The sequence below is a fragment of the Crocodylus porosus genome, unplaced genomic scaffold (assembly GCF_001723895.1).
Source record: "Crocodylus porosus isolate Cpor-Errol unplaced genomic scaffold, CroPor_comp1, whole genome shotgun sequence".
NCBI lineage: Eukaryota > Metazoa > Chordata > Crocodylia > Crocodylidae > Crocodylus > Crocodylus porosus.
The window spans coordinates 8,426,321-8,453,723 of NW_017728932.1; the positions used below are offsets into that span (position 1 = coordinate 8,426,321).

General features: G+C 39.6%; 1 protein-coding gene across 8 annotated transcripts; it reads left to right on the plus strand.

Moving 5' to 3' along the window:
- The first annotated feature begins 5,864 nt into the window (after window positions 1–5,864).
- RABGEF1 (RAB guanine nucleotide exchange factor 1) lies at window positions 5,865–27,403 on the plus strand. Of its 8 annotated transcripts, none has more exons than XM_019545516.1 (11): window positions 5,865–6,029; window positions 11,341–11,526; window positions 14,064–14,230; window positions 15,242–15,361; window positions 17,872–17,892; window positions 18,503–18,672; window positions 20,747–20,828; window positions 21,990–22,122; window positions 22,545–22,636; window positions 23,603–23,859; window positions 25,166–27,403. In XM_019545516.1, the coding sequence occupies exons 2-11, from the start codon at window positions 11,348–11,350 to the stop codon at window positions 25,562–25,564; spliced, it is 1,620 nt and encodes a 539-aa protein (XP_019401061.1). In that variant the 5' UTR covers window positions 5,865–6,029; window positions 11,341–11,347; the 3' UTR covers window positions 25,565–27,403. The 8 variants fall into 8 exon arrangements, with proteins under 8 accessions (XP_019401061.1, XP_019401063.1, XP_019401064.1 ...); XM_019545518.1 differs by having other exon boundaries at window positions 18,506–18,672; XM_019545519.1 differs by lacking the exon at window positions 17,872–17,892.

Sequence of the window (27,403 nt, forward strand, 5' to 3'; positions counted from 1 at the left end):
GGGCCGGGGCGTCGGAATCCCCCGCCTTTCTCCCGCACCGGGCTGAGGTGGTGCTGCAGCCCCGTCCGCCTCCCTCGTGAGGGGCGGAGCGGAGTCAGTGCTTCACGGTCGCCGTCGGGCCGGCCTGGCAGACCGCTGCTGCTTAGGAGTCTAGGCTGAGCCGGCCGGTGCCTCGGGGGGCGGGGGGACGGAGTTTTCACAAATAGCATCTAAAATAGCAGGAAATAGGTTGTTTTCTGCCCAAAATTTAGCCTTAACCCCCGCTCCAAGCCGTCCCCCCAAAAAACAAACCAATCAGAGGTCATGGGCAGAGGTGATCTCTTGTATTAGACCAACAAGATTTTTGCACAATGAAATTCATTAATTGCAAGCTTCTGGAGCACAAACGTGTGCGCACGTGTGTGTGCATGTATATATATGTATATGTGTGTGTGTACGTATAATTCTAAGTTGTTGTTTTTTTTGACGCCCATCCATAGTTTTCAGTATTTGCTTCTCCCCCCTCCCCCCCCCCAAAAAAAACAAAACAAAAACAGACGTTGATCCATTTTGATTCAGATACTTCCTTCTTGGAAAGAGAAGTCCTGGACAAACGCAGCGACTGAGAACGGTTGCAAAAAGACGGCGTATTCACTTTGTCAGTGTACATGGATTCTGTTTGCTTTTTTTTTCATTTCTTTTAATGCCACACATATTCCCAGCTCTATTTCATGTTCATGTTTTAGACTGAAAAAAAAACATCAGAACATCTTCACGACCAGAACTTTGCATAAGGCTAAATTAAGTTATTAAAAATGGGTCGGGCGTCGGAGAAAAGATTGCAGAAGTTCTTTTCGGTTAGAAATGAAAGTTCAAATAGGATTTCACAGGATTTGCAAAAAGCTTGTTGGTCTAATAAAAGATATCGCCTCTGTCCATGAGCCCCAATTGTTTTTTCCTCTAGACCAATACAGCTACAACCGGGATGTGTGATCCCAAAAAGCCATGCCAGTGCTCTGAAGTAATATAACCACAGATCTGAAAAATGAAGTCCTCTGTTTAAGCACAGAGCAAGCGTACTTTGCTTTTGGGCAGCTGCAGTGCAAGTCGGTACCTGCAGTTGCTGCCTGCCTGCTTCAGATCAGACCCTCCCAGGTTGTGCCGCCCAGCCCTTCAAAACCAGTTTGGTGCAACCCTGCGCACTTGCAGCTTCAGCTGGTTTTCCTAATAAGGTTGCCAGTTGCAGGGGTGGCTTTTGTAGCGCAAGCAGATGTGAGTCCTGGACTGGGAACCTCTGCTGATCTGGGCCAAAACTGAACTGATTTTGAGATGGAAAAGTGAAGTCTTCATCCTCAGTTTTCAAGTGATTTTTAACACTTGGATTATTCTGACAGGCTTTTGGGAAGTTACTCATTCAAAGTCAGTATTTCCAAGGGATAAATACAACTTCCTTAAAGCCAAGTTGGCTGCGTAAAACCTTTCAAGCTGTTATTTTTCCCCAAGCAAGATGTTAGAATTCTGCAGAGGGTTCACCCAGACTGCAAGATGCTTTTGACCCAGAGGAAGTATGGCAAATGTTGATATACCGAAAGGGTCTAAATTAAGTTTTAAATATTTCCAAGGGAAGCTGATGGCAGTTGTTAGAAGTTAAAAATTGTTATCATATTGTAGTATTTAATACATTTGAATGCTTTCAAGCATAGATGAAGTGGCATTATTTCAGAGCATTTATAGTGCCATATTTAGGGGCACTTGTTCTCTCTTAAATACTTAAGCATTGTTGTTGACCGAGAATGGTGTCCATCCTGATCTTAGAGATCCTTAGTGATCCATTTTAATAACTTAATTTAGGTTTATGCGAAGTCCTGGTCATTAAGATTCTTTGAAATGTTTTTTTAGTCTGAATCATTAACATTAAATATAGCTGGGAACATTTGTGGAATTAAAAGAAAAAAGCTAACAGAATCAATGTACACATAGGTGAATATGCAATATTTTTGTAATGTTCTTGGTTTCTAAAGTGCTCTTTCTCTTTCCAAGAAGGAAGTATGTTAATTAAAATGGATATACATCTGATCTGGGGGAAAGGAGAACACTGAAAACTATGGATAGGTGCTTTAAAATGTAATCACAAATTACTGGACTCACAAGGACTTTTCAAAGTCCATATTCAGTCTTAGGAATTATGTAACAGTCTGTCTATCATTTGCCATAAAGTCCTTTATTATGCCTGTTCTTCTTGTCATTATTGTACTTCTTATGACCTAAGTCATCAGACTGTCACATAAAACCATGCTTGTGAAGTGCCATGAGTATCAAGGCAGGTGCAAGTAAGCATAATGCTTCAGGATTTGAGTTTTGAATGAAACTATTTTACTTTGTATTCAACTGAGGAACTGATATTTTTATTTTTAGCTTTTTATACTTAACATCAAGAATGTAATAATGAGATTGCATTCAGCAGTCGTGAAGCTTGTAGATAACAGTTATAAAATGTAATGGTGAATTGCTTGAATTCCTCTGAGCACACCAGGTAGTGCGATTCATTTGGTGCAGGTTAAAAGAACTTATTGTGTGAGACTTGAAGGTAAAGATGCCTTGGAATAGTTAATCCATTAACTTTATTTTTGATCCTTATGTTGGAAATTAGTATTCATCACTACATATGGTATCTGAGACCTTGACGCGGACAAATTTAAATTGTAGTTCAAATTTGCAGCATCGGTACTGGAAGGTGGGTAGTGCTTTAAGTGTAACTGAAATCTTTCTTTAGAACTGGAATAAATAATAAATTAGGTTTACTAGGAATTGTGAGACCTCATAGCCAGCCAGTACGTTGGAAGTAAACTAAAAATGTTACAAGGGGATATAACTTCCTGTGTCAAGCATTGCTAAATCATATGTTGCCGTTGCATTTCCACATTATTGAAAGGATTGCAAACTGATCTGGGATTATTTTAAAACAGTAGTTGGAGCAAAAGTATGGATTTTGAATGAAAGATAAAATAGTTCTCTTCTTGATTAATATGCATTTGATGATAAGTAATAGTATGTTAGGAAATAAACATTGTTGCTGTTTATCTAATTACTTAATCAACCAGTCCTTAAAACTTATATTGGGGGTTAATACGGTGCTGGGGTAGGACAAAACAGGTAGTTGTATTACTAGGTTGCTGATTTCATATTTGCTGTGTATGATTTGATCTAAGTCATCTAGCCCCTCCTTGCCCTGTGAAAGAACTTACTTCTAGGTTTTTCCCAAGTTCATACTAATTACATGATTGAACACTTAGTGTTAGGTTTGTGTGTGAATTATGAGTGCTTGAGCATTTGCATGACTCACTCATATGCCATGCAGTTTCTTGGCTTGCTTTTCTGAATGAATATTTTCATTCAGTAGTAAAATAGTAGACTGTCTGACTAGCTAATTCCATCTCAAATGCTAACTTGTAGTATTTTAATTAAAGACAATTACTGGAGGATTTTTTGACTACTTGAAGCCACTGAAATGATGACATTGCTCTTTCCCATGGGAGTACTTGCTGAGATTATCTTTCTTCATTTTGGCAATTTTGGTTCCCTTGCATCTTGGTGTATCTGGAGGTATATCATTTTTCCCTTGTATGCAGTGATTAATTTGTGAAAACTGTCCACCATCACTTTAGCATTAGTTCAGCTCCACATTGCTGGCCATACGGCCATGTCCAGGTGAGCATGGCCACGTGATATGTGATGTGCACACCCATCTGTGGTGCCACATACCGCACATTCAGGCATTGCCTGCGCTACTGCCTTGCAGTCTGGGGGCAGGGTTTTGACCCCTGGAGATCCAGGAGTCAAAAAAACCTGCACAGGAAAAAAGCAGGGTCACACACGTTGAGCCACCAGCCAGGCTCCAAGCTGCAGAAGCAATGCGGCTGCAGCTTCCCCAGCCCCCAGGATCCCAGGTAAGGCTGCTGGGGTCAGCACAGTTACTGGCCCCAGCCTCCCCTACCCCATCTGAGGTAACCTGCTATGCATCAGAGGACGCAGGTTACCCAGGTGTTCCCCGGGAACATCTAGCAGAGGCACAAGGTGTCCTGCTGCTGATTGTCCCCAGGGAACCAAATATCCGTGCTTATCTGGACACAACTTATGAGCGCTAGCGTAGATTGACTGCTGGTGCTTACTCTGTTGTGTTATCTAGTCTAGTCATCTGGCTTAGGTGGGATTTGACAGTTTCTTAACAAAAGGTAGTGAAGGCTTTTCTAAACTAGCACTACTTCTCTACTCTACAAATTGTGGGTGATAGGTGTAGGTGTGGTAGGCTTTTTGTTTTAAGATGCAGCTTTATAGAAGAAGCAATGTGATCTGTTTTATAGTTACATGTATGGTTTTAAAGTGTCAAAAGTACATTTTGAACTAGTGGAGGTCCCACCTGAAACCCTTCTCATGTTATGTGAATCTAATCTGCCATTCTGTCACTAGTAAGTATGTGAAGAAACAGCTCATTATTTATCATATGTGTATGCGGTCTTCCTTGGTTTCTCTTCCTGGTGCGAGTTTTAAAATGTTAAAATGCCAGAGCCATGATAATGAATTGGTTTAAATGTTTTTGCATCAGGCATTCAGAATTGTTTCAGAGTAAGTTTGCTGATTATTTCTAATGGAAGGATTAACATAGTAGTAAGGGGTTAATAGTGCTGTGGGGATTTAGATCAAGGAAATGTAGGATTTGATCAGAGCTGCTTAATGGAATCGACATGGGTTGTCTCTAAGGAACATGATAGAAGCCAAGAGAATACTTTTAAAACTGCTTCTTTCTGGAGAGAGAGAAACTGGAAGAGGGATTCAGGAGTTCATAGACAAATGTGCCAGGCCTCATGGTGTTTTTTTGCTGTTTCGAGTTGCCAGTATTAAAGGCTAAGGTACACTCTTAGCCTTCTCTTCTGCTAACCTCTTATGTTTGAAGTCCATATGCATCTAAAAATAGGAAACCTTTTGTTTCAATCTGTGTAACTTTGATACCACTGTTGGCTCTGCTGCATTCCTATACAGACCGTATGCCACCATCGTCAGCATGTATGCCCTGACTCTTGATGCTGCTGAAACCAAGGAGGAATTTGATGCCCACTCTGACCAAGTCCTTTCTGACATTGTGGAGGGAGATGGACTTATTCTTCTTGGTGATTTCAGTGCTAGAGATGGAAGGGACTCTAACCTCTGAAACAAAACCATTGGCAAAAAAGGAGTAGGAAAGGTCAACTCCAGTGTCATTATCGTCTTGACCAAATGTGCAGAACATGGACTCGCCATCCCCTGACACCGTTTCACCAGAAAAACAGGAACAAGACCTCATGACAACACTCAGGATCTAAACATCAGCACCTGATTGACTGTGTCATTGTCCATGCCTAGGATTGCAAACATGTCCACATCACCCATACTGTGCTAGGAGTTGACGATTGCTGGAGTTATCACTGACTCATCCACTTGGTTATCTCATTCAGACTGGCTCCTAAACAACAGCTGCAGCAGAATAAAAGCCTATGGAAGATCAGTATTGAAGGACTTGAGGACCCAAGCAAGCAACACCCTCCTGCAGTGCCTGAATGAGAAACTGGTGAATTCCAGTAAATGATGATGGGGAAATGTCAGCAGCTTGTGGGGTGCCCTCAAGGCCACTGTCATCAGTGCCTATGAAGAGACACTTGGATTCTCTTCCAGAAAACATCAGGACGGGCTCGATGAGAACGACTAGGAGATTCAAGAGTCGATCGACTGCAAGCGCAAGCCCATCAACTCCGAGCAAAAGAAATTGAACCTTTTTTTTGGCTTGTTGGAGAGTCAAAGGAGGATCCATGATATGAAGAACAAATGGGGGGAAGACGAGGCTAAGGAGATTCAACATCTTGCTGACGTCCATGATAGGCATGGTTTCTTTAGTGCCATCAAAGCTGCAGTAATTGAAGCCCTGTACTGTTTACATGCAGCTCAGATTTTGACTATATGCCAGTTACAACTGACGATCGTATATCAAGAGGTACTGTCAGGCAGAGGTGCTGCTGAGGGTTTGTTTTTGTTTTTTAATTACTCAAGCTTCTGTATCACCTTAATGTGCCTGTTAAGTATTGTTTGGCTCTTTTTGATGAAAGTACAGTGGTGTGCTACTTGCAACATTCTCATGCGTAAGTAAAGTTCAAAGTGAAGGAGCTTTGGGTGGCAGGGAAGAGTAATGCTGTGGAGTTTTCGATTGGTACCAAAGTAGCAAGCATGTCATTTAGTGATATTGTGTTTAGTCTGAAGTTTATAAATAGTTGCCTATGGTCTCACTAAACAAATGTTGTGGCAGGGGGAGAAGGGAGAAAATTTACAGTAAGTAAATATGTCTTTTCTACCTTGTTTATTTCACCTTCCTTTGTGTATTGGTATTTCATTGTCTTTGTGTACTGGCATGTATCATCACTGTTCCCTTTTTTTCCTTGAACTCAAGAAAAGAAGAGGAAAAAAAGGCACTATATGAAATACAAAGCCAGTTCCCAGTTGTACCACAAAGTTATGGTACAGTTATTTGGACATTTTGTTATATGTATAACTGTCTGGACTCAGAAAAGCTGCACAACTGGGCTCTTCCATCTGTAGAGATTTTTGGCAGTGTAGCTGCCTGATTATACCTGTTGAACAACCCATGTGCATTTGCAGCACTTGGGGTATTGTACAAATGCAAGTGGCTATGACTTGTAATTGGAACAGTGCAGAATGATGTAGCTGTCTCTAATACGTAGTTTTTCTCAGTGTGCTTATCAGAGTACTCAAGACAGTAAATACTTGGTCTCTTTCCTTTCCAATCCCAAACTGGCATAGCAAAAGTAAGCTATGATGCCTGGCACTGTTATTTTTCATTCAGATGCTCCTGAGTAAACCGTACCTATGCCCATGGTGATCTGGTACATTTGTTTTGACTCTCTTGCAATGTATATGAAGGCTTGAAGGAGACCTTGAAGCCTGGCTGCATCACAGAGAGGGCCTTGATGTAAAAAGAAAGTTGTAAGATCAGCTCTGAGCATGGCATAAGGGGAAAAAAATGATTAATTTAAAAATCAGCTTTTTAAAAACATAAAAACTCCACTTCCTTGATGATACTTAAAATGTAGCTCAGTATGGTGTGCCTTGATATAACTGATCTTGGGTTCCCTGGGGAGGCCAGGACAGTCCAGCAGCAGCTTGAAGGGAAGCTCTTTATTATGACATTTGCTGGGAAGGCATAGGAGGTTGAAGTTTCTGCCTTCACAGCACTTGTGCTGCTGCTGCATGTTCAGAGCAGACCTAATGGAAATGTACCAGAGATGTTTACACCTTTGCAACAGAGACGCAGTGCCTCTCAGGTCCTGAGCTACTCGAGGAGTGTGCATGAAGAGTACTGGTACCTGACATAGGATGGCTGGGTAGCATCAGTGGATTGTACCATTGTGACTTTGCACCACTTCGTTCTTCTTCATGGTCCTCTGCTGCTTCATGATTACGTTTTGACCTGAGTGCTTCCATTACCTGAAGACAAGGAGGAATCTTTCTTGTGTTTCCCTTTGATATCTCATTGCTCAGGCAGCAGGGAAGCTGCCTGGAACGCTGTTTGCATCTCCAATGTCCGTGCAAGTTGAACTGCTTTTTCCCATTGCGCTGAGTCATCATCTAAAAATGAGCTTCAGGCAGCCATTGCTTTTGTGCAGTATGTTCATCCAAATACAAGTAAAGGGCCCAGTTGTGCAGATGTAGTAGAGGAATAATCTTGGAACTCAAAATGGTAGCTTTAAAAAAAAACAAACCCCAGAACAAAAAAAACCCCCACTGTGATCTCTTTGACCTTCAGGCACCCAGCCCCAGTGATAATCTTTTCCTAGGAATGGCAGTAGATTTGTATAATGTAGCAGTTCAGTTGTGCTCTTTATTTTATTAAATGGATAGTTGATTTCTTGAGATGGAAAACTAACTTCACATAAAGGTGGATATGCAGAAAAACTGGCTTGGTTACAGATCATTTTCATTATAAATGAAGTTGTGGGGGGCAGGGGAAGAATAAAAAATGAAGACAAAGTAAGAAAAATCTGTCTTCCCTTGAAGTGTGGCAGGCAGTATGTTCCTATTGATTCAGGGTGACCTCTTTAGTTCCTGGATCCAAAAAACTAACTGTAATTTGAGATGTTTAAAGGAAGGGAGAAAAGGGAACAGTTTAGTATTTCAGTGGCTTGGTGCTGGATAGTACCCTTTATGTTTCTCCAGAGAGAGGGGAGAACACAGAGGGGTCTGACTTTCTAGCCTTTTTTCCTACATAAGACTCTCTCAACTAGAGGCTCAACTTGCTAGTTTTAAATCCAAATTGTTAAGATTCTGGTTCTGATGTGGTAAAAAATGTTTGCAGTGTATGGCAAAAGTTCAGTATACACAGGAGGACAGGTTTATCTGAATTGGTGAACTTTTGAGTTTCAGAAAATTGTGGGAGGCTTTGAACCACTGTAGTAGCAACTTGGATATAGAGGTAGAAGCTTTCTGAAGACGGTAGCAATGATGGAGGTTTGTAATCGCGTGGCTCTTTGTTCTGCTTCCCTCATTTTCCTAGATTGCTTCATTGGAGTCTCAAGCATTGCTTCCCGTTTTTAGCAGAAGAAACTTAAGTTTCTGCTTCTAGTCATGACAATCATTCCCAAATTTTCTTGTCTTATAATGTTTGGGGTCTGATGTGAGTTGGCAGCTTGGAATGGTCAAGGAGAACTGATTTAAAACTCCTGTTATAAAAACGTTCCACATAAAATCTTGCCTGAAAGATTCTAGTAGCTAACAAAGGTAACAGCTTTTCTTGAAAGCTGATTCTTTCTTTTAACAAGGAACGGTTGTGGGAAGCAGTCAGCTGGCAAATGAAAATGGTGCAAATAAAATTATTGCTCGTGCAGTTTGAAAAACCATGCTTGGTTAAGAGAAGCCTCTTCAGTGGGATAGTCTAAAGGCAGCTGTCCTGTTCCAGACTTTTGTGTGAAACTTTAGTTAATTGCTACAAGTTTAGGAAGTGGCTTTGGTAATTGGTGAACAGAATTTGCAGAATTATTCCAGGCTTTCACTACCCCTATTTTGTTGACTTCAGTTAGTTCCTCTGTGCAGCATTAACATAAGTTTATTTGTAGAGTTAAGAGGGAAGAGAAAGAAGACTGTCTTCATGTTTCACTTTTATTGTTGTGTTACTCAATAAGCTTGATAGCATGCCCATTTCTGTAATGTAAAGTCCAAGTTGAGTAAATGCAGTTATTTTTGGTTACGTGTGAAATAGCTTTGTCTACTCTCTTCAGCCTCATTAGCTAAATGGTTGCCTGTTAAGTGCAGGAGTCTCAGCTGGATGGTGCTAATTTATTGCGATAATTTGTTGCTCTCCCAAAACCAAAACAAAATGAGGAAGGGAGTCCAAGCATGAACATTTTTAAGATTAGACCCCTAAACTGACTCTTGTTTAGAGTAAGTTGCTTTCATTGTGTCCGAACTCATGGTAGAGGTGATATCTTTTCTTAGACCAACTAGATTTTGGCCAAAACATGTCTTTAATTGCAAGCTTTCGGGCACAAACACACTTCTTCAGGCATAGGAGAAAAGACCGTAAAAATCTAGTTGGTCTAAGAAAAGATATCACCTCTGCCACGAGTTCTGATTCCTTTTGTCTCTAGACCAATACAGCTACAACATGGATACCTTTCATTCTGTGTAACTTTTTAAATATATTTCCTTAGCCATCAGGGAAATAATTTAGCCTCGGTCAAAATGCCTGTCATCTCCCTTGCCATCAAACATTGTGAAGTGATGACATTTACTTTCATGTGTTTGTCACTGGTAACATGGTAATACAGGGGAAAAAAATGTATTTCTTCTGCAGTTGAATGGTGCTGTTAAATAACTAGTGATTTGAAGGTCATTGAAGACATTTTGTGTGAATGCTTGTTAGTTATGTGCTTATGTAGTTTGCCCACAATTGAGTGTGAGCGGCTGCTCTTGAGTGTTTGTTTGGTAGCCACACGTACTGGGAGCTAGAAGAGCTATTTAAACTAAAGGGAGAAGAACAAATGAGCATAGTTGGCTGTGAATAAATTTTAAGATGCAAATTAGAAGATTTCTACACATCGAAAGAGTGAGGTTCTGAAACTGCTTCTCAGTAGGAGTAATGGGGGGCAGAAACAGTAATGGGTTTTCTGACATCGGAGATGGATCAGTTTAGGTAACAGATTGTAGGCCAGAGTTTCCTGCAGGGGTTTGACTAGGGTTTGACAAAAGGTTCTGACTTTTTGGTTGCAGTCTGCATGGGTGGGCGTTTTGGTTCAAACCACAAGGGTTGTTTTGCCATAGGCAGCAATCTTTAGTACATAGTTGCTTAGATTTAATGTCATAAGCAATTCTGCACTGGACTTGAACCAAACAGTTTAAATTGGAGTAAGTCATTCAGATTGGAAAACTGCTGGCAGCTGTTGGAAAGGTAGCTAGCTGCTCCATCATTGTGAAAAACAAAGACAAGCAGGTATCCTGCCAGACCAAGTAAATTAGCACTGTTGTTTCCAGTCTGCAGGGTTGAGACCGCCTAAATCCTTGAAAAACAAAAAACCAAAACAACCGAGTATCGTCATCAAATATGCTTGAATTTTTCTTGTTAAAGGTAGCCTCAAAATTCAGCCAAATGTCACTGACATTTGGCTGAAGGTGCAGCTGTCTGAGACCATGTCTGTAGAAAGAATGTATCTCTATAAAGTAGCTGTTTTCAAACATAAAAGCAATTAGGGAGGTACAAGTGTTAACATGACCATGTACTAATATGCAGCAAAGAATGCTTGGTCTCTGAGATGATGACTTCCTGGTTTCACTCTTTAACCTAACTTTGGATTTAGACTGGGCTTGTCTCTGATTTCAAAAGTAATAATGTAATAAAGATAGTTTGTTTGATCCTCTACCACCTTGTGCAGTCACTTTCAGCCAGTTATTCCTTGGTGGAAATGGAATGTTCTTCTTTGGTAGCATTTTACCCTGCAGGCTGATGCATTTATACAAGGGGGGGAGTGAAAAATCAGGCCTGCTCTTTAAATAGCTGTCTTGCATGTTGCCCTTCAGGTTAACCAAAGCTGTGCAAATTGTGTAAATCCTGTTGTGTTTTGCTACTGCCTGGTGACAAGCCCAGTAGTTGCAGGTGTTCTCAAAGTGGAAGAAGCTGTTTCCCTTGTGATTAAAACGTAGGGTAGCTTGCGTATAATGGAACAAATTCATTCTTTAAAATATTTGCACTTTATTGTAACATAGGCATCGATTTTCTTTAGCAGTCTGTTAGCAAGTTTTTCTCTCTCTAACCCTTTTCTCTTTCAGCAGGAAGAAAATGAGCCTAAAATCTGAACGCAGAGGAATTCATGTTGATCAGTCAGAGCTGCTATGCAAGAAAGGATGTGGTTACTATGGGAACCCGGCCTGGCAGGGCTTCTGCTCCAAGTGTTGGAGAGAGGAATATCATAAGGCCCGACAGAAACAGATTCAAGAAGACTGGGAGCTGGCAGAGCGGTAAAGACCCTCTTCGTTGCTTGCCCATGTGAAGTAGGATGGCTTTCTCAAATGTTCCTGCGTTCCAGTTTGACTCCTCCTTGCTCTGGTCGTCTTCAGTAAGACAGTTGGTGGAGGAGAGAAAAAAAGGAAAACAGATTTCTTATGTCTAGACAGGCATTGTTTGTAACCTTTTCTGGCATAACTTAGAAGGGCCTCACAGTGTGGAGACTAGGAGGAGCTAAAGAACAGTAGATACTTGTTAAGTGCCTAATCTAAACAAAAAATCTCTTGTTCATGAGCTGTTCAGTTTGGCAGGCTAGAAAGGACAGTTTTTAGTTCAAATAAAATCCTTTTTTTCCCTTTCTTTTTTTCCCCCTGAGACCAATTAAATTATAATTATACTTTATTGTTTAATTTTTTTTGTCCTACCTCTATTTTCAAGGCAAAAGGCAGATGTTGTCGGTCACTGGCAATCACATTTTATCTAATGTAGAACATATGACCATCAGTGTTCTTGGGTTTTACCAGTAGTTAACATCCTGTTTCAGTTTTAGATATTTACTTTTCTAGTTGATGAAAGTATCCATCTTGTTTGCTAATTCCCTGATCCCAAAGATTTTGTATTGAATTAAAAAAAATGTTTTAAAAAGAAAATGTGTTTTCTTTACTGCATAGTTGCAGAGGCATTTTATATTTGCTACCTGTCACTAAGACAGGGTTCTTTCAAAGGTGAGTATCATGACATCTCTGGAATTTGCCACATCCTGCAGATGTTCCTGTGTGCCATGCAAAGGGGCACTGTAATTAGCTATTTCATCATGGTTTTTGGCATAGATAGAAAGAATCAACTGCTGAAAAGGGCAGGTAGGAAATGTACCGCTTCTCGGCCTCTTGAAGGCTCAGATGGAGCGAAAACATTTATTTTAGAGCAGTGTCCAAGCACCGCTGATGAGGGAATCTTTTCTAAGAAGGCACTACTCAGCGGGAAGGGACAAACTTCAGTGGTTTAGTGCAGTAAATGCACAGCACTTTAGAGCCGGAGTGCCAAAAACACCCGAACCCTGACCCACACCTAGACTTAGCGTGCTAGGGGCAGGACTGCAGGGGAGCTTCAAGGGGCCTGATCAGCTGGCAGCAGCTACACATGTACCTCCAGGCGGATGGAGGGGCAGAGGCCATAGTTGTGCTGTCCTGGTCCCTTCCTTGCTCTGCGCCTTGAGGCGTGCGTGCAGTTGCCACTGGCACGGAGCCAGTGTCGGGTCTCTGGAGTCCAGTGCACTTGTTTTCAGCCTTTCAGTTGCCTGCCACAGCTGGCCCTTGTTCTGCACAGTTGTGGCAGGCAGCTGGCAGGCTGCACACAGCTGTACCGGGCTCCAGAGCACTGACACTAGCTCTGGTGGCAGCAACTGCACCAGGAGGATGCCAAAGGGTAGGAGGGGGAGGCTGGGCGTTGCTGCCAGCCACAAAGCCTAGGCCGCTTGTAGCAGGCCTTGTAGCCTCCTAGCCACATGCCTTGAGCAGCCAGGGCTTGGCTGTGGCATGCTGAGCAGAATGGTCTCATGTGCCCTGCATATGCTCTGGCACGTGTTCTGAGGGTTGCTGACCCCTGCTTTAGAGCATAAGTAAAATACAGTTCCTGCCTCAGGGATTATAACTACAGGGACAAGCTGTAGCCCAGCCTCGGCAGTTGCATGGAGTTTCAGGAAAAGTAAGCCAGCCTCTCTATTGTCCTGCATGGGCTATGCAAATGTTGAAGGCTGCACAGGAAAAAAGGTGTCCGCTGAAGAGTTAGTATGTGTACCTCTTCTTTGCAGTTTATGTAGGTTAGAAGGATAAATTTCAATCCAACTAAAACACCAGCCAGTCTAGCTTTAAGAAATGGGCTTTGCCAGGCCTAGAAGGAAATTGTAAGGCTCCTTGTGACTCCCATTATGCTCTTAGGGAAGTACATTTGTGTGCTGTGTCATTAATTCAAAGCAAAGTTCTGGCTTGACCTTAAATAAGATAAGTGTAACAGGAGGAAGGTGTAGGGGTTGCAGGCAACTGAAACAGAGGAAGGATTACTTGAAGATTAAGAAACTTTTTCAGGAACTAAGACATTGTAAGGTAGATGAAGATGGTGCCAGTACAAAGCATAACTTTGACAGAAGCTGTGAAACTCTGAATGGAAGTAGGTGATGAAGAGAATAGTGAAACTATAAAAATATAAGCGGAAGTGAAAGCATAAAGAGGGTAAGATTATATGGTACTTCATTAGTGAGGAATTAAATGTGATAAAGCAGTAAATCAAGATATTCATGGCAGAGTTTACATGGGAGGAAGATGACTGTGGCAAAGATTTTGTGACAGATAGTACAGTCAGGCAGGAAACAGTTACACTGATGCCTGTACTAGGATAAGCAGGAGAGCAGACATTTGGTAGAAGCAGATACAAGTGGTACAGAAAAGAATTGGATAACTCTGTAGAGACCCTGTTGATAGGTAGGATAGTGGCTAAATTAACTTAAACCTTGAAGCTAACCAGGAAAAAAGAACCTAAATTCCTTTAATTCTAGGCTTCAGCGTGAAGAGGAAGAAGCCTTTGCCAGCAGTCATAGCACACAAGGGGCACAGTCTCTCACCTTTTCCAAGTTTGAGGAAAAGAAAACCAATGAAAAGACACGTAAGGTGACTACAGTGAAGAAGTTCTTTAGTGCTTCTTCCAGGACAGGAGCCAAGAAGGGTAATCACCTTTATCTTTTTTTATTCGTAACCGTTCTGTACAGTGTCTCCCTTGTTATGGACTAGTAATATCAAAACAAAAAATAATGTCAACCTAAATCATGTGCTCAAAAGGCCAGAGTGGTATTTATACAGGGGAAAAAATGATGGTTAGACTTTTCCAAGATTGTTGCGATAGCAGTGGTTGGGTTGAAGGGCTTTGTCTCTGATGACAGGTTCTGGCTGGGATCAGTGATCAGCTGTACATACTTTGATGCAACTGCAGGGGAGCACTACAAATGAAAATAGGATCCTAAGATGCACTGATGTCTATATGTGCAAATGCTGTGATAAAGCAGCAAACGACACCTCATGCTGTGATGAAGCAGCAAATGACACCTCATAATTCTAAAAACTACAAATAATTTTGTCAAGAAAATAGGAGTATGTCAATGATGTCTTTTAAAGGAAAAAAAATTATTGTAACAAACCTTGTGTAATACAGCATCTTTAAAAACAGAAAAGCAGCGTCTGGAGGAGTTTCATGTTTGTTCAGATGTAGAGCCTGCTTGAAAAGGAGGAGGAAAAATGGCACTGGTGCCTTGCATGGCAATAGCTTGCATGTTTTGTGCGCTTTGGCTTGGGCACTGAATTGTTATGTGAAAGCTTGACTCTGAAGGGGGAACTCCAGAAAGCTTAGCTTCAATCACCTGTATGTTTTCATGCTACAGAATGGTGACATTGCTGGGCCTTGGCTTTGGTGACACTGCATATTTTCTTGAAAATAAAATATACTTTGCTTTCACGTTGGAGTGTGTGCTTCTCAGTGCATGAATGCCAGCTGGCTAAACAAAAGAAGCATTACATCACTGAATGTCTTAATTCCTTGCCCTTGATCTAGAACAGCAGCACTCATTCTTTGTTTTCCATGTGTGGTTTGTTTGTTTGTTTTGTTTTAATTTTTTTGTACCCTTCGCCTTGTCACTTGACACTCTTGCTCTTGGTGTCTTGCTTGCTTTTGCATTTATTCCAGTGGCTCAAGAGAAAAACCTTAAGCAAGGACAGCTTGGGAGGGAGCGCAATGCTGATAACATTCTCAGGGACTTGAAGGAGATATTTACTCCCTCCTGGGAGCTGGCTTCCCCTACTGAAGGTAATGCAGCACAGTGTGAGCGAGCTGTCTGCCTTTTTAGTAAGCTTGTTTAGTTGGGCTTTGCAAAATCTAAACTAGGGTTGTGCCAACTGGAACTTATCCCACTGAATATGAGAGTGACCAGAAAAACAAATCGGTGTGTGAATTCCAAACCAATATGTATCAGAACTCGTGGTAGAGGTGTGATATCTTTTATTAGACCAACTAGGCATTTGCAAAAAAAGTCTTTAATTGCAAGCTTTCAGGCACAAGCACCTTTCTGCAGGCCAATATGTCGCATTTAGAGAGAGAGATAAAACTTAAGTGCTTTTGAGTTTCATCTTCACACAATCCTTCAGGAATAGAGTGATAAAAGCCTCCGCCACATACCTCTTCTTTTTTTTCTGTTTTCTTTTTATTCTTTTCTTTTTTTTGTCTGTGAAAAAATGGTTCCAGCTCTGCCTTGATTCAGAGCAGAATCTTTGAAATTTAACACTGTTAGAAATGTAGCTCCAGTTTGTATATTTTTTTTCTAATAACTATAACTAGAACATATCTTCAAATCGTTTGTTCTTCCTGGTCTATGCAACTCTCTGCCTTGAAGACAGAATATATATCTTGCCATATCTACTCTGAAGGACAGCAAGAAAAAAGAAGATAATTTTAATCTCTCTTGTTCTAAAGCTTTGCTGTACCATGGTATTTGGCAATCTGATATGTTCTGGCCTCTAAAGAAATTCTTAAGACTCAGTGGCTTTATTTTGCAGCTTATCCATCGCAAACATGTTTTTGTATAATATAAAAAAATACTTTTTGTGTGTTTACCTCTTTGACTTCAGTCCAAGTAATGGCACAACCATAGTGTGAAGTAACTGATATGCTGATGTTCTGCTGTGGCACCTATTACCCCAAGTAGAAATGATTAGAAAAGATTTCATTACAAATGATGTTTATGCTCCTTAAAAATAGTCCATTCTTTCCTCAACTCTTGGCTGCCTTCTGTATTGTGCTGGCATATCTTTGTGACTAGGCTCTTCCTAACCTGTGCAAGTGGGCTTTTCCTTTTCTGTAACTAACTTTTCTAAGTAGGTAGGTATGCTTAGTTGTAACTCAGTAAGTATTATTAGCCAAGTGTACTGAAGTTTGCTATTGATGCTGTTTTTCAAAATGTACCATGCAATGAACAATCTGCAGTAAGCTGTCTTAAAGATCTTGGTACTGAGAGTAGCAAAGTTCCTTAAGTAATAATGTTTTATTATGTTTTCTCATAGTGTATTGCTACTTTAAGAACCTTTTTGTGAAGATTGAGAGCTTTCATTGGCTCGCGCGCGCTCTCTCTCTCTCTCTCTCTCTCTCTTTTTTTAACCCCACATTGTGCCTTTATACAGAGATAGGCCATTGACATTTGAGTCAAGTTTTTACTATGGTAGTTACAAAAGGATTCAAAAGGGGGAAAAAAAACTTGTGTTTCTTAAACAAAAGCAGCAGGATGAGTCATTTTTATGGATATTCAGTCAAATTTCATAGGAATTAATGGATGATAGACTTCGGATTAATATGTTTTGAATGCTGAAGAAAACCAACGGCTAACATTTTATGCTAACAGTCTTAAAATAATACATGTGTATAATGTACAGCAAATACCTCTTCAAAATAAATGAGCATCCTGTTTAAGATGCATGTTCTGTACCAACTGTTTGTGTACTGTTAAACGTATTTGTTATCTACTAGACCATAGAACAGTAGGCTTGATCATTATGTAGACCAGTCTCCAAACTTTTTTGATCGCGCACCCCATCAGTAAAAAAATTTTTGAGCGTGCCCCCCAATATATGTATATTTATAGAAATAGAAATTCTAATATTTTCTTTGCGCACCCCAGTGGATCATCTTGCGCACCCCCTGGGGTGTCTGCACCCCACTTTGGAGACCACTGATGTAGACATTGATCTTCTGCTTTGAACTTTCTGGTATGAAGATTTTAAAAGTCTTAAAAAGTCCTGTATAGGTGAAAATGAATGGTTTTACCTTTTTTATATTGATCACAACAAACCATTCAAATACTTGATTCATATGGACAGTAGAGAGTAAAACTTGACATTACTGCATTAATACTAATGGTGCCTAACTAAATTTCCATCTTTAGAAGATTGTATTGCTAGGAGTAGACCTGAAGAATTTCAGTTTGGCTAATTCATGCCTGGTGTTCAACCCTGTTAAAATTCCATAAATGCATTTATTGTAATATCTTAAACGTCGGAGATAATCGCATTGAATAGTAAATCAAAATATATAAATATACCTACTTCTTTGAAAGATTCTTCTTCTCTTTGATTTTTGAAGTCCTGCATGTATGACTATTGAAATAATGTGTTCTTTGTTCTGCATGTTTAAAAATGTGTTTGTTTGGGTTGTAGATATGCTTATATCATGCTGATTAAGAATGTTTTCATGTTTTTCTGTCTCTTCGCTTCTTGCTTTTCATCATGTTCATTTGAATCATCTTACATTCAATCCTTCATTTTCAACAGTGTTGGCTGGCAAATTGAGAGGTGGGTGTGAACTTGGGTGGGGAAGATCATATCAAGTTTGTATATGTATCTTGTATTTTGTGTATTGTATAAAGTACATCTTTTCCAGAAGACAAAACATGCTTATGTTAATATATACCTGTATAGCTTTGTGAACTTGTCCTGTGTTTAAACCAAAAAAAAAAAAATACTGAATGTTCCTACCCCCTGTTGGGCAGCAAACAAGTTTCTGAACACAGATAAGGTGTTTCTACTCTTGATTGGAACCCAAGGCCAGATTCCCATCTACACTAAGGTTCCTTATACTGCTCTGGCAAAAAAAGGCCTTTAAGCGAACATATAAATACAACTTACATGCACTTTAAGGCTCCTTATAGCATTTTGAGAGTGCAGATGGACTACTCACGTAACTACAAATCTGGCTGTGCATATTTGTCATTTCCCAGTTGAATAGTCAGTTTTTATGGTTGCACTTAGTGATGTTCAGCATTTCACTGTTAATGCCATTCAAAAAAGTGGAATATTTATCTTTATAAACCATAATAAAAATTCAAATTGGGCTTTTGTCTTGCTGTAATTGATATGATGCTCTGACCAGCCAGCTTAACCTGTTGTTTTTAAATTTTCCCAGCAGAGATTCAGGAAGCTAAGGCTCCTAGCCCTTCCATAAACAGGCAAGCCAGCATTGAGACAGATCGAGTGTCCAAAGAGTTTATAGAGTTTCTCAAGACGTATCATAAACCTGGTCAAGATATTTACAAGCAGTGCAAAATGTTTCTGGAAGCAATGCATCACAAAAGGGTAGGTGTGTTGTGTGCGTTGTATAAATGATAGTTAAAACAAGTGACTTGAAACCCAAAAGGGTCAGTCAGCAGTGCCGTCTAATTTCTTCAGTTATGAACGTGTATACTTTTAAGACTTGTGTATAATTACAGGCTGTTGCAAAAACGTACTGCATTTTTTACGCAGTTGTTGCTTCTACATACCTTCTAATGGGTAGAGGTGGAGAAGGATAAGGTTATAATCTTATTCAGCCTTGTTTTTCATTGTCCATGTTGCCTGGGTTATCATAGAAAAAGTTCTTCATGTTTGTGTAGTCGTATATCTTCTGATTGTTCTGAATTAATTGTGCATAAACCTCATGATGTAAAGTAGGTTTCAGAGTACTTATTTAACATAGATGTTCTTTCTCTAAGTGTAAGAAAGCAGTTCTGAAAAATAATATAAAGCTCATGTCTATGAGAAAAGAATAAAGAGGGCAAATTACTTTGTAAGTTCAAATGTTTCAGGAAGCTATATTCATTTGGCTACAAACAGTCAAAATGTGAATTTTGTCAATTCCAGGAAAAACTCCTTGTGGATACAGGGTGCCTAACTGTTGTTGATATAGTGAGGCATACTCAAATCCAGATTACTTGCATTCAGGTTTTTTTTGTTTTAACTTTTTGTTTTGTATTTATGGGTAGAATAAGATGGGGAGGGGGAGCTGACTTTTAATGCTCTGCTCCTCCAAAGGTGTCTGTTTTCAGGGAAATGTTATGGCACTAGCGCCATCTACAGCAGAAGTGATAAAACATTCAGTACTTCATGCTATTTTTGTTTTCTTCTATTTAGCAAAAGCAGTGGGGCTTGATCTTCAAGCTGCATGGGCTAGCCAAGTGGCATAGGGGCTGTCTGGGTCAGATCAGGCCCTGTGCTGCCCATCTGAGCTCCCTGCTACCCTGCACTCTCAGCCTAGCACACAAGACCACAATATCCAGGCCGTGAGGCTCCTTCCAGGTCTGGAAAAACCTGACAGTAGGGGAACAGCAGTAGGCTCCCATCACTTCCCCCCCTTCAAATTCTCGGACATGCAAGGTGTCTTGTGGGCTGGATGATATCACCCTGTGGGCGAGGCGTGGAGCACTACTGAGCTATATGGCAGTGCAAATGGCAAATGATGTTTAAAATCTTCACTATTTCTATTATGTTTTCCTGCCTCTTTCTCACAAGTCAGTTTTAGAAAAAATAAGATTTTTATAGTGGTCTTTATTTTGTATGAAAACTGTAATGAGCTTGCTATTTTAAATGCTGTCAGATCATGATGCTGATGCCTTAGCTTTCCTGTACTATTTGTAATGCCCCATTTTGGCTCTGAAATTGCAGCTGAGGAAGTCTGTTTCATTGCGACTAGTATGCTTAAATGTTTAGTCACCTCTTCAAGTATGCCTGATTATCTCATTAAAGCAGTTTGCTCTTGGCACATGCAGAACTTATGTGTGTTCCTAATTCCCATTGGCTTGTAAATGTGTCCTTCGGCCCTATTAAAGTTAAATGTATTTAAATGCTTTGTTCAGCTGTGATCCAATTTTAAGAAGTAATGTTTTTTTGTGTTTCGTTTTCTTTAGTATTCCAAAGTTATTGCCACTGCATTTTCTGTTATGTCGCCATTTCAAATTATTAAAAATATTAACATAGTTAAGTGTTGCAGCTCCTCCGGTGGGTTGCTGAGTACTGTTTCTATTTTATAAATGAGAAAATTAAAGTGCAGCAAGATCAAGTGACTTTCTTTAGGTCATACAACTCACACTCTGAGCACAAGTTCCATCTTTCCACTCGTTGATTTTTTTCATAGTTTTCTGCAGTATAAATACTCACTTGTCTTTTAATTGAAATGTTGAGGTAATGTTTATGCTGCTTTCTTGGTTCAAATTAGTCTTCGATATTAGAGACAAAGTGACACACCCAAATGTGTTGCTTATGATGAATTTGTGTTGTATAGTTCTGTTGCTGATGTTAGACCTTTTCTGTGAAAGGATAAAGTAGGTGACTTACATTCCCTTTACAATTGGTGTGATACTGTTGCCTTTCACTTATGGTCAGTCTTCTTTTGTAGGAATTAAGTATTGAGGAACAATCTGAATGTGCCCAAGACTTCTATCAAAATGTAGCAGAGAAATTACAGACCCGTTGGAAAGGTAGCAGGAATTTCTTTTTCTTGTGTTGTTGCTGAGACAGTATAATTTTGGAGGGAGGGCTGCTTGCATCATCCATCAGACCAAACATCTGAGCCCTCATGAGACTTAATTTTTAATAGTCAGTGCTATATTTAGAGCTCCTCCCAGCAATAGTACTGCACTTAAAGTCCTGCAATTCTAAAACCTGTAAGACTAGAGAAAGCAGGAAAAAAACAAACTATTGTATTCCACCAGTGCATTATGTGTGGAAGTAGCACACCTTAGCTGTGATACCACAGAAGGACAGGGGAAGTAAATGGTCAGAGTTATAAAAACAGCAGAGACCTAAATGGGCCTGCAAAGGCAACTCTCCTAAAACTAAGAGTTTTATTCCTTAACCTATCGTGAGTGTGTCATGTACATCTAATTTATTTCTGTGGCATTCTTGATGCTTGAAATAGGATGCCATGAGAATATAGTTCAACACCCACCATCATGTAATTACTCTTAAACATGAGACCTTCTTTGACTCCAAATAGTTGCACAGAGGTGGAAACGTGTAGAAAGTTCAAAATGCCCGGAGCTCCATCCATGTCACAAAAATACCTCTGAGTTTAACCAAGGTTAAAATTCATAAGGAAGAATGTACATCTCGTCCCAGTTCCATAGAGCTAACGGTAGGAAGCATACCTTCATTCCTAGCCTAGTAACAAGTCCACATGCTTTGGCTCGCCAGAGGCAGGCACTTAACAGCTGACAGCAAAGTACATTCGTTTTTCTTGTTAAGATATTTAACAAGGGGGCACATCATCCTTTCAGGGTCCTAAATGAGGTTTCTTAACCAAAATACTAAGCCTCTCTTCAAAGGGACAGTTCTGTTTACTCACCAGTTTCACACTTTGCTGTGCACCTGAACGTGTCCTTATCTTGCAACATCTACGCTCTCCTTTCTTCCACTAAGCAGGATTAAAGCATTAAGTTTTGAACATCAATTTTTACTGAACTTAAGAATATTTGCCTAGCTTTGCTGCTGCTGTGGTCAGATGCAGGGAATTTCTTGAGTTTAGTCTGACTTGGTGAATGTGGCTGACTAGCATGAAGTCTTCAAGCAATCCTGTGGTTCCTTTAACAGTTAACCATTTAAATTACCATGTTCTGGTGGGTGGGTTTGTTACTTTTCAGTGTCCCCTGAAAGAGTGGAAAAAGCAATGGATCAGATTGAAAAATACATCATGACTCGACTGTATAAATATGTGTTCTGCCCTGAAACAACAGATGATGAGAAGAAGGATCTTGTTGTGCAAAGGAGAATCAGGTAAGTGTTTCTGTTCTGAAATAATCTAGAAATCTGAAGTCATGAAATGAATCAAGGCTGCCAATAATAAAAGCAGCATTCTGTATGCAAGATCGTCAAGCTTATTAACCAAAGGGACTGATGGATTGCTTCCATTATCAAAAAGACTTTAAAAGGTATTAACTCCGCTGGGTAAACTACTCGTGCAATCTTCTCGTACTTGTTGCCAAGAAAACTATACCTATTATCATTACTATGCAACAACATTGTTTTCCTAGCGGGACAAAATATATTTGATAACAGGATTATTGCCTCTTAGCAGAACACACCTCATATGTTATATGGTAACTAAAGTTGTTAGCAGTATCTGTTGCAACTGGTCCCAAGTCATCGTTGCAAGTGTGAGTAGTGTACATTCTCAACAAATTTGTTTCTCTTTGTAGGGCTTTACACTGGGTTACTCCTCAGATGTTGTGCGTTCCTGTCAACGAGGAAATTCCGGAAGTCTCTGATATGGTTGTGAAAGCAATTACAGGTATTTGACTAGAAATGAGCTATTATAAGTCAGTGCTTTGAAGACATTGAGCACAACTATCTGCTTTTTCATAGAGCTTGTTTCCTGCTTTAAACAAGTATCTGCTATCCTGAATATTATATGCTTTATTATTAAGATAAATTAATTTTTTGCAGATGAATTAATCTTGCTCCTGAAATTTGCCTTTGGTTCATTGGTAGTGTAAGAAGTGGGTATGCTGTTAAGCCCATGGTTCCATTAAGCAGAAAGAGGTAGTTACCTGTGTTAGGATGAAGTCATCTCTACTTTGCTTTCTCTTTATGTGTAAGAGTAGTCCCATTCTTGCTGAATCAGGACCTAGCAGAGTGCCTGTCAGCAGGTTTGCCTGATATTTTCACTGTGTACATTGGCAACTAATAAGATCAGGCACATCCTTTGGTTCATATTTCAAGAGATTCCAGGGAGCACAGCTTCTGTTGTTGAGTTGCCTGTTAAAAATGGCTTGCATTAGGGTGGACTTAAACCACAAACAGGCTAATGCTATTTTCATCCTCCATATTTAGAAACCTTCCTATACCAAAGCCAAAAGTGTAGCCACCAGTAGTATAGACCTGCTCTCTGACTCCCTGTGCTACTTGCATTCAAATATCAGTTGCAGAGGTCTCTTATCTGCCTTCCTGTGGTGTAAGGGTCTGGCCTGGCCCCTCCCAGAGGTGGGTTCAGTTTTTGAATTTCCAACAGGCTACTTGTATGGCTTTGGGAGTTTGCCATCTGTAAAATAGGAATGTTTTTCCACCTTGCTGTTGTGAGAATAAATTCATAACGTTTTTTGGGGTGCTCTGAAATTAGCAACATAGCTTTGATGTGGTATCAAGTGTAGTACAAATTGAAAACCAAAGTAGGGTAACCAGGGAACTATTATACATAGATTTGCTAAAAAGAGAGTCTGATATGTAGATCAACTAATTCAAGGTTCTTATCTTACAGATATTATTGAAATGGATTCAAAGCGAGTTCCCCGTGATAAATTAGCATGCATCACCAAATGCAGCAAACATATATTTAATGCTATAAAAATCACAAAAAATGAGCCAGCTTCTGCTGATGACTTCTTACCAACGCTTATATACATCGTTCTGAAGGGAAACCCACCCCGTCTGCAGTCAAACATCCAGTATATAACCCGCTTCTGTAATCCAAGCAGGTTAATGACAGGAGAAGATGGCTACTACTTTACCAATCTGGTAAGCACAAGAACAGTAGTGATGCTGTACACTAAAAAGTTATTTCCTGTTTGAGTAAGGTGATCCCAGGAGAGGTGAAGATTTTTTAATGTTGCAGGAAGGAAAAAAAGTCTAGTCGTTCCTCTTATGAAGTGCTGCATTGCTGTTCTCAAGCTGTAATGCCTCCTTTCATATCTTCTCTGCTTTTCTTTTCCCTTTCAAGGTTGGGTGAACCACACAGCTCTGGTTTCCTTCTACTACTAAAAACTGTTCAGGGCTTGATTCTGACCTATCCTCTGCCCACTTGCATTCTTAAGTTTTTTATTTTGTAAGGAAGTAAAAAATAAATAAATAAGGCTTGTTTTGATTTACAGGAACCTCTTTAAAAAATTGAGAAAAGAGGAAGTGCCAATATGTAACAATATTGAGAGGCTGTCCCGAGTGCCAGACTACTCTTGAGGCTTGATTATGCAACCATTGTACATGTGGAGTTTCCATTCAAGTCTGTGTGTGTTTATCATGACAGTTCTGCAGGATCAAGCCGTTGTGCTCGAAAGGGACAATATTCTGCAAGTCTGAGGAAGTGGGATTCCTTGGGCTGAACAAAACTAGGAGTTGGGCTGGGATTTGTCCAGCTATAAAGGAAAATATTATTTTTATTAAACCATACTTAAGGCTTAGTTTGAATCATACATGTTCTTTTGAAGAAGGGGTCATAATTTTTACTTGAGATGCATCTCTCCATACTTACTTTCTCAGAAATGGATTGAATAGTGTAGCATGAACTTATGCCATAGTGTGATGAACTGTCCTGGAATTGATGCATGCATCCTTTTGTTTTACTATACTATGCTTTAAACTACTGTCCAGCTTCAAAATACAGTGACCCACTAGTTGAACTAAAACTTCTTCATTTAGTCATATGTATAGTTGGCCTCTCCAGCTGAGATCTGATGAGCTGATTGGATTTTGTATTGCTGTCATTTGCTCTTTCTATTTCTTAAAGTAAGTTACTTTCATAATTGTGTTTCTCCTCACTGCTGTTTGCTGCCTGTTGGGTTTTTTTGAGCAGAGAGGGGGTCGAAGGAAGAGGTTTGTTTGCTTCTGGGTGGGGTGTTTTTTTTGTTGGTTTTTTGGTTGTTTTTTTTTAGCAGGGCACGTAGAGGGGCTTCTGAGGAGAGTGACGGATTAATGTGTGGTGATCTACTGAACCATGAAACTTGCAATCTGGTTGTTTAAGTAACACCCAAAGAAAAAGACCGGCATGCTATAGGTTACATCTTGTAAAATACAGCCTGCGGTAACACTTACTCTCTTCTATTTCTAGTGCTGTGCAGTGGCCTTCATTGAAAAGCTAGATGCTCAGTCTTTGAATTTGAGCCAGGAGGATTTTGATCGCTACATGTCTGGCCAGACGTCCCCGAAGAAGCAGGAATCTGAGAATTGGTCACCTGATGTATGCCTTGGTGTTAAGCAAATGTATAAGAACTTAGATCTCCTATCTCAGTTGAATGAGAGACAGGAAAGAATTGTCAGTGAAGCCAAGAAACTTGAGAGAGACCTCATTGACTGGACTGATGGGATTACCAAGGAAGTTCAAGATATTGTTGAGAAATATCCATTGGAGATTAAACCAAAAAATCAAGCCTTAGCAGCTATTGACTCTGAAAATGTAGAGAATGACAAGCTGCCCCCACCATTGCAGCCTCAGGTTTATGCTGGATAATAAATGATCAGTATTCACTCCAGAAGTAATCCTTTCCATCCCCTGTTACTACAGCTGCTTGAAAAGGGGAATAAATTCAAGGCAAAATATCAAATAAGTTTAAATCAGTACATTTTTAAAGGTACAGGGTTTTTGTTTTGTGTGAAATAAACTATTTATTTTAGTCAGAGTAGGTTTCTATTAGGCTTTTGTGGTTTTTCAAGTGAATTTAAATTTTCTACACAAGCCAGTGTAATTTTTAAGCAACACTAGTCCGTTGACAACTTTTTTTCCTGAAAGCTTCCTTCTCAGCATGCCCTTATGCATTTTAAATTTAAGTTAAACTGATTATTTAAAAAAAAAAAAAAAAAAAGCAGAAATGGAAAGGTACCAATGTTAGTATGAGAATTAATTCTATAGTTGTAAAGATGAAAGCTATATTGTATAATATGTAGAATTGTAAATAGGTTTAAAAAGTTTAATGTTGCAACTTTGCATGGTATCTTGTGTAATTGGTACAAAACAATATATGTCTCTTTTTAGCACCTTCTTAGTTGAATAATTTCACAGGAAGCAGGCAAGTAACTCTTTAATACATATCAGTAGGCTTGATGGTAAAGAGTAGCTAGAGGGAAAATCTTTCTTCAATTAAGATTTGAAAGCTTAACAGTGTCAGAAGTCGTACAAACTTGACAATATCATAGTATTCTTAATCTTCAGAATCATTCTTTCTAAAAGCCCTGTGGCATCTAAATATTTTTAAGCATTTAGCCCTGTTTTGTCCAGTAGATGCAGGCATTTTTCAAAAGGTTTTGAGGCGAGTTTTAAAAGGGGAGGAAAATAATAAAAAAAATGTACAGACTTGAAACACCGATAGAGGAAAATGGCTCAGGAGTTGGGTCAGTGGTAAGACTTCTTTTTCTGGTAGTGTGCCTATAACTTGCCATCTTTTGCTGATGGGTCATGCTTTGCCTGCCTCTGGACAATCCAGGTATGCATCATACATTGATATTTTACAGGCTGCTTTACTGAGAGCTTTGGCCTTTAACGGCAAGAAAGAGCACATTAATTTTTTACAAAATTGCACTATTCTGGGCTTCAGCAAGAGGTTTTTTTGAGTGATGAAAGTGAACAAGCTACGCCTCTGAGCAACAAGTTGGTTAATACAATTAATTACTTCATGAAAGCTTTACATCATTGTTGTACCCTTCCATGTGAAGAATAATCTAATGGTTTACTCTTCTGAAAATGTAACCTTACAGTATAATTTTTTATTCCAATGAAACATTTTATATAACTTCTAGTAAATCTAGTCTGCTGTGTCTTGTTTGCCTACTTATGATATTTCATGTTTTCCGAAGATACTTTCCTTTGCTTGGGCTGTTGTTAGCCAACATTAAATTTTACCATCAAGGGGAAGAGTTACCTACCTCTTCACGGTATTCCACTGCTTTAAAAATGCAGACACTTCACAATTTGCACTGCAATAATTTCAGACCAAAACTGTGATTTGTCCTATTTTTAACTGTCAAATTGATGTATTTAACCTTTTGAACTATGCATTCCTAGTGTTTCAGAGGTAATTAGGAACTCACAGTTCCCTGCAGAGATGAAGCAGTGATTTAATCAGCTGATCACAGGAAATTACTTCAAGAATAGTTAGTGTATCTTGACTCTTAGACTGTTTAAGACTTGATCAGTGGTTGCAGTGCTCAATGCTGCCAAGTCTCTTTTCTTTACATACACTAGGTGCTAATTCTAATATCCAGGTACCATTGTTTCTTTCGTTTAAAAAAAAAAAACCCAACAAACTTTTAGCGACTGTATAAATTGCTGTGTTAAATAAAACCATGTACATAA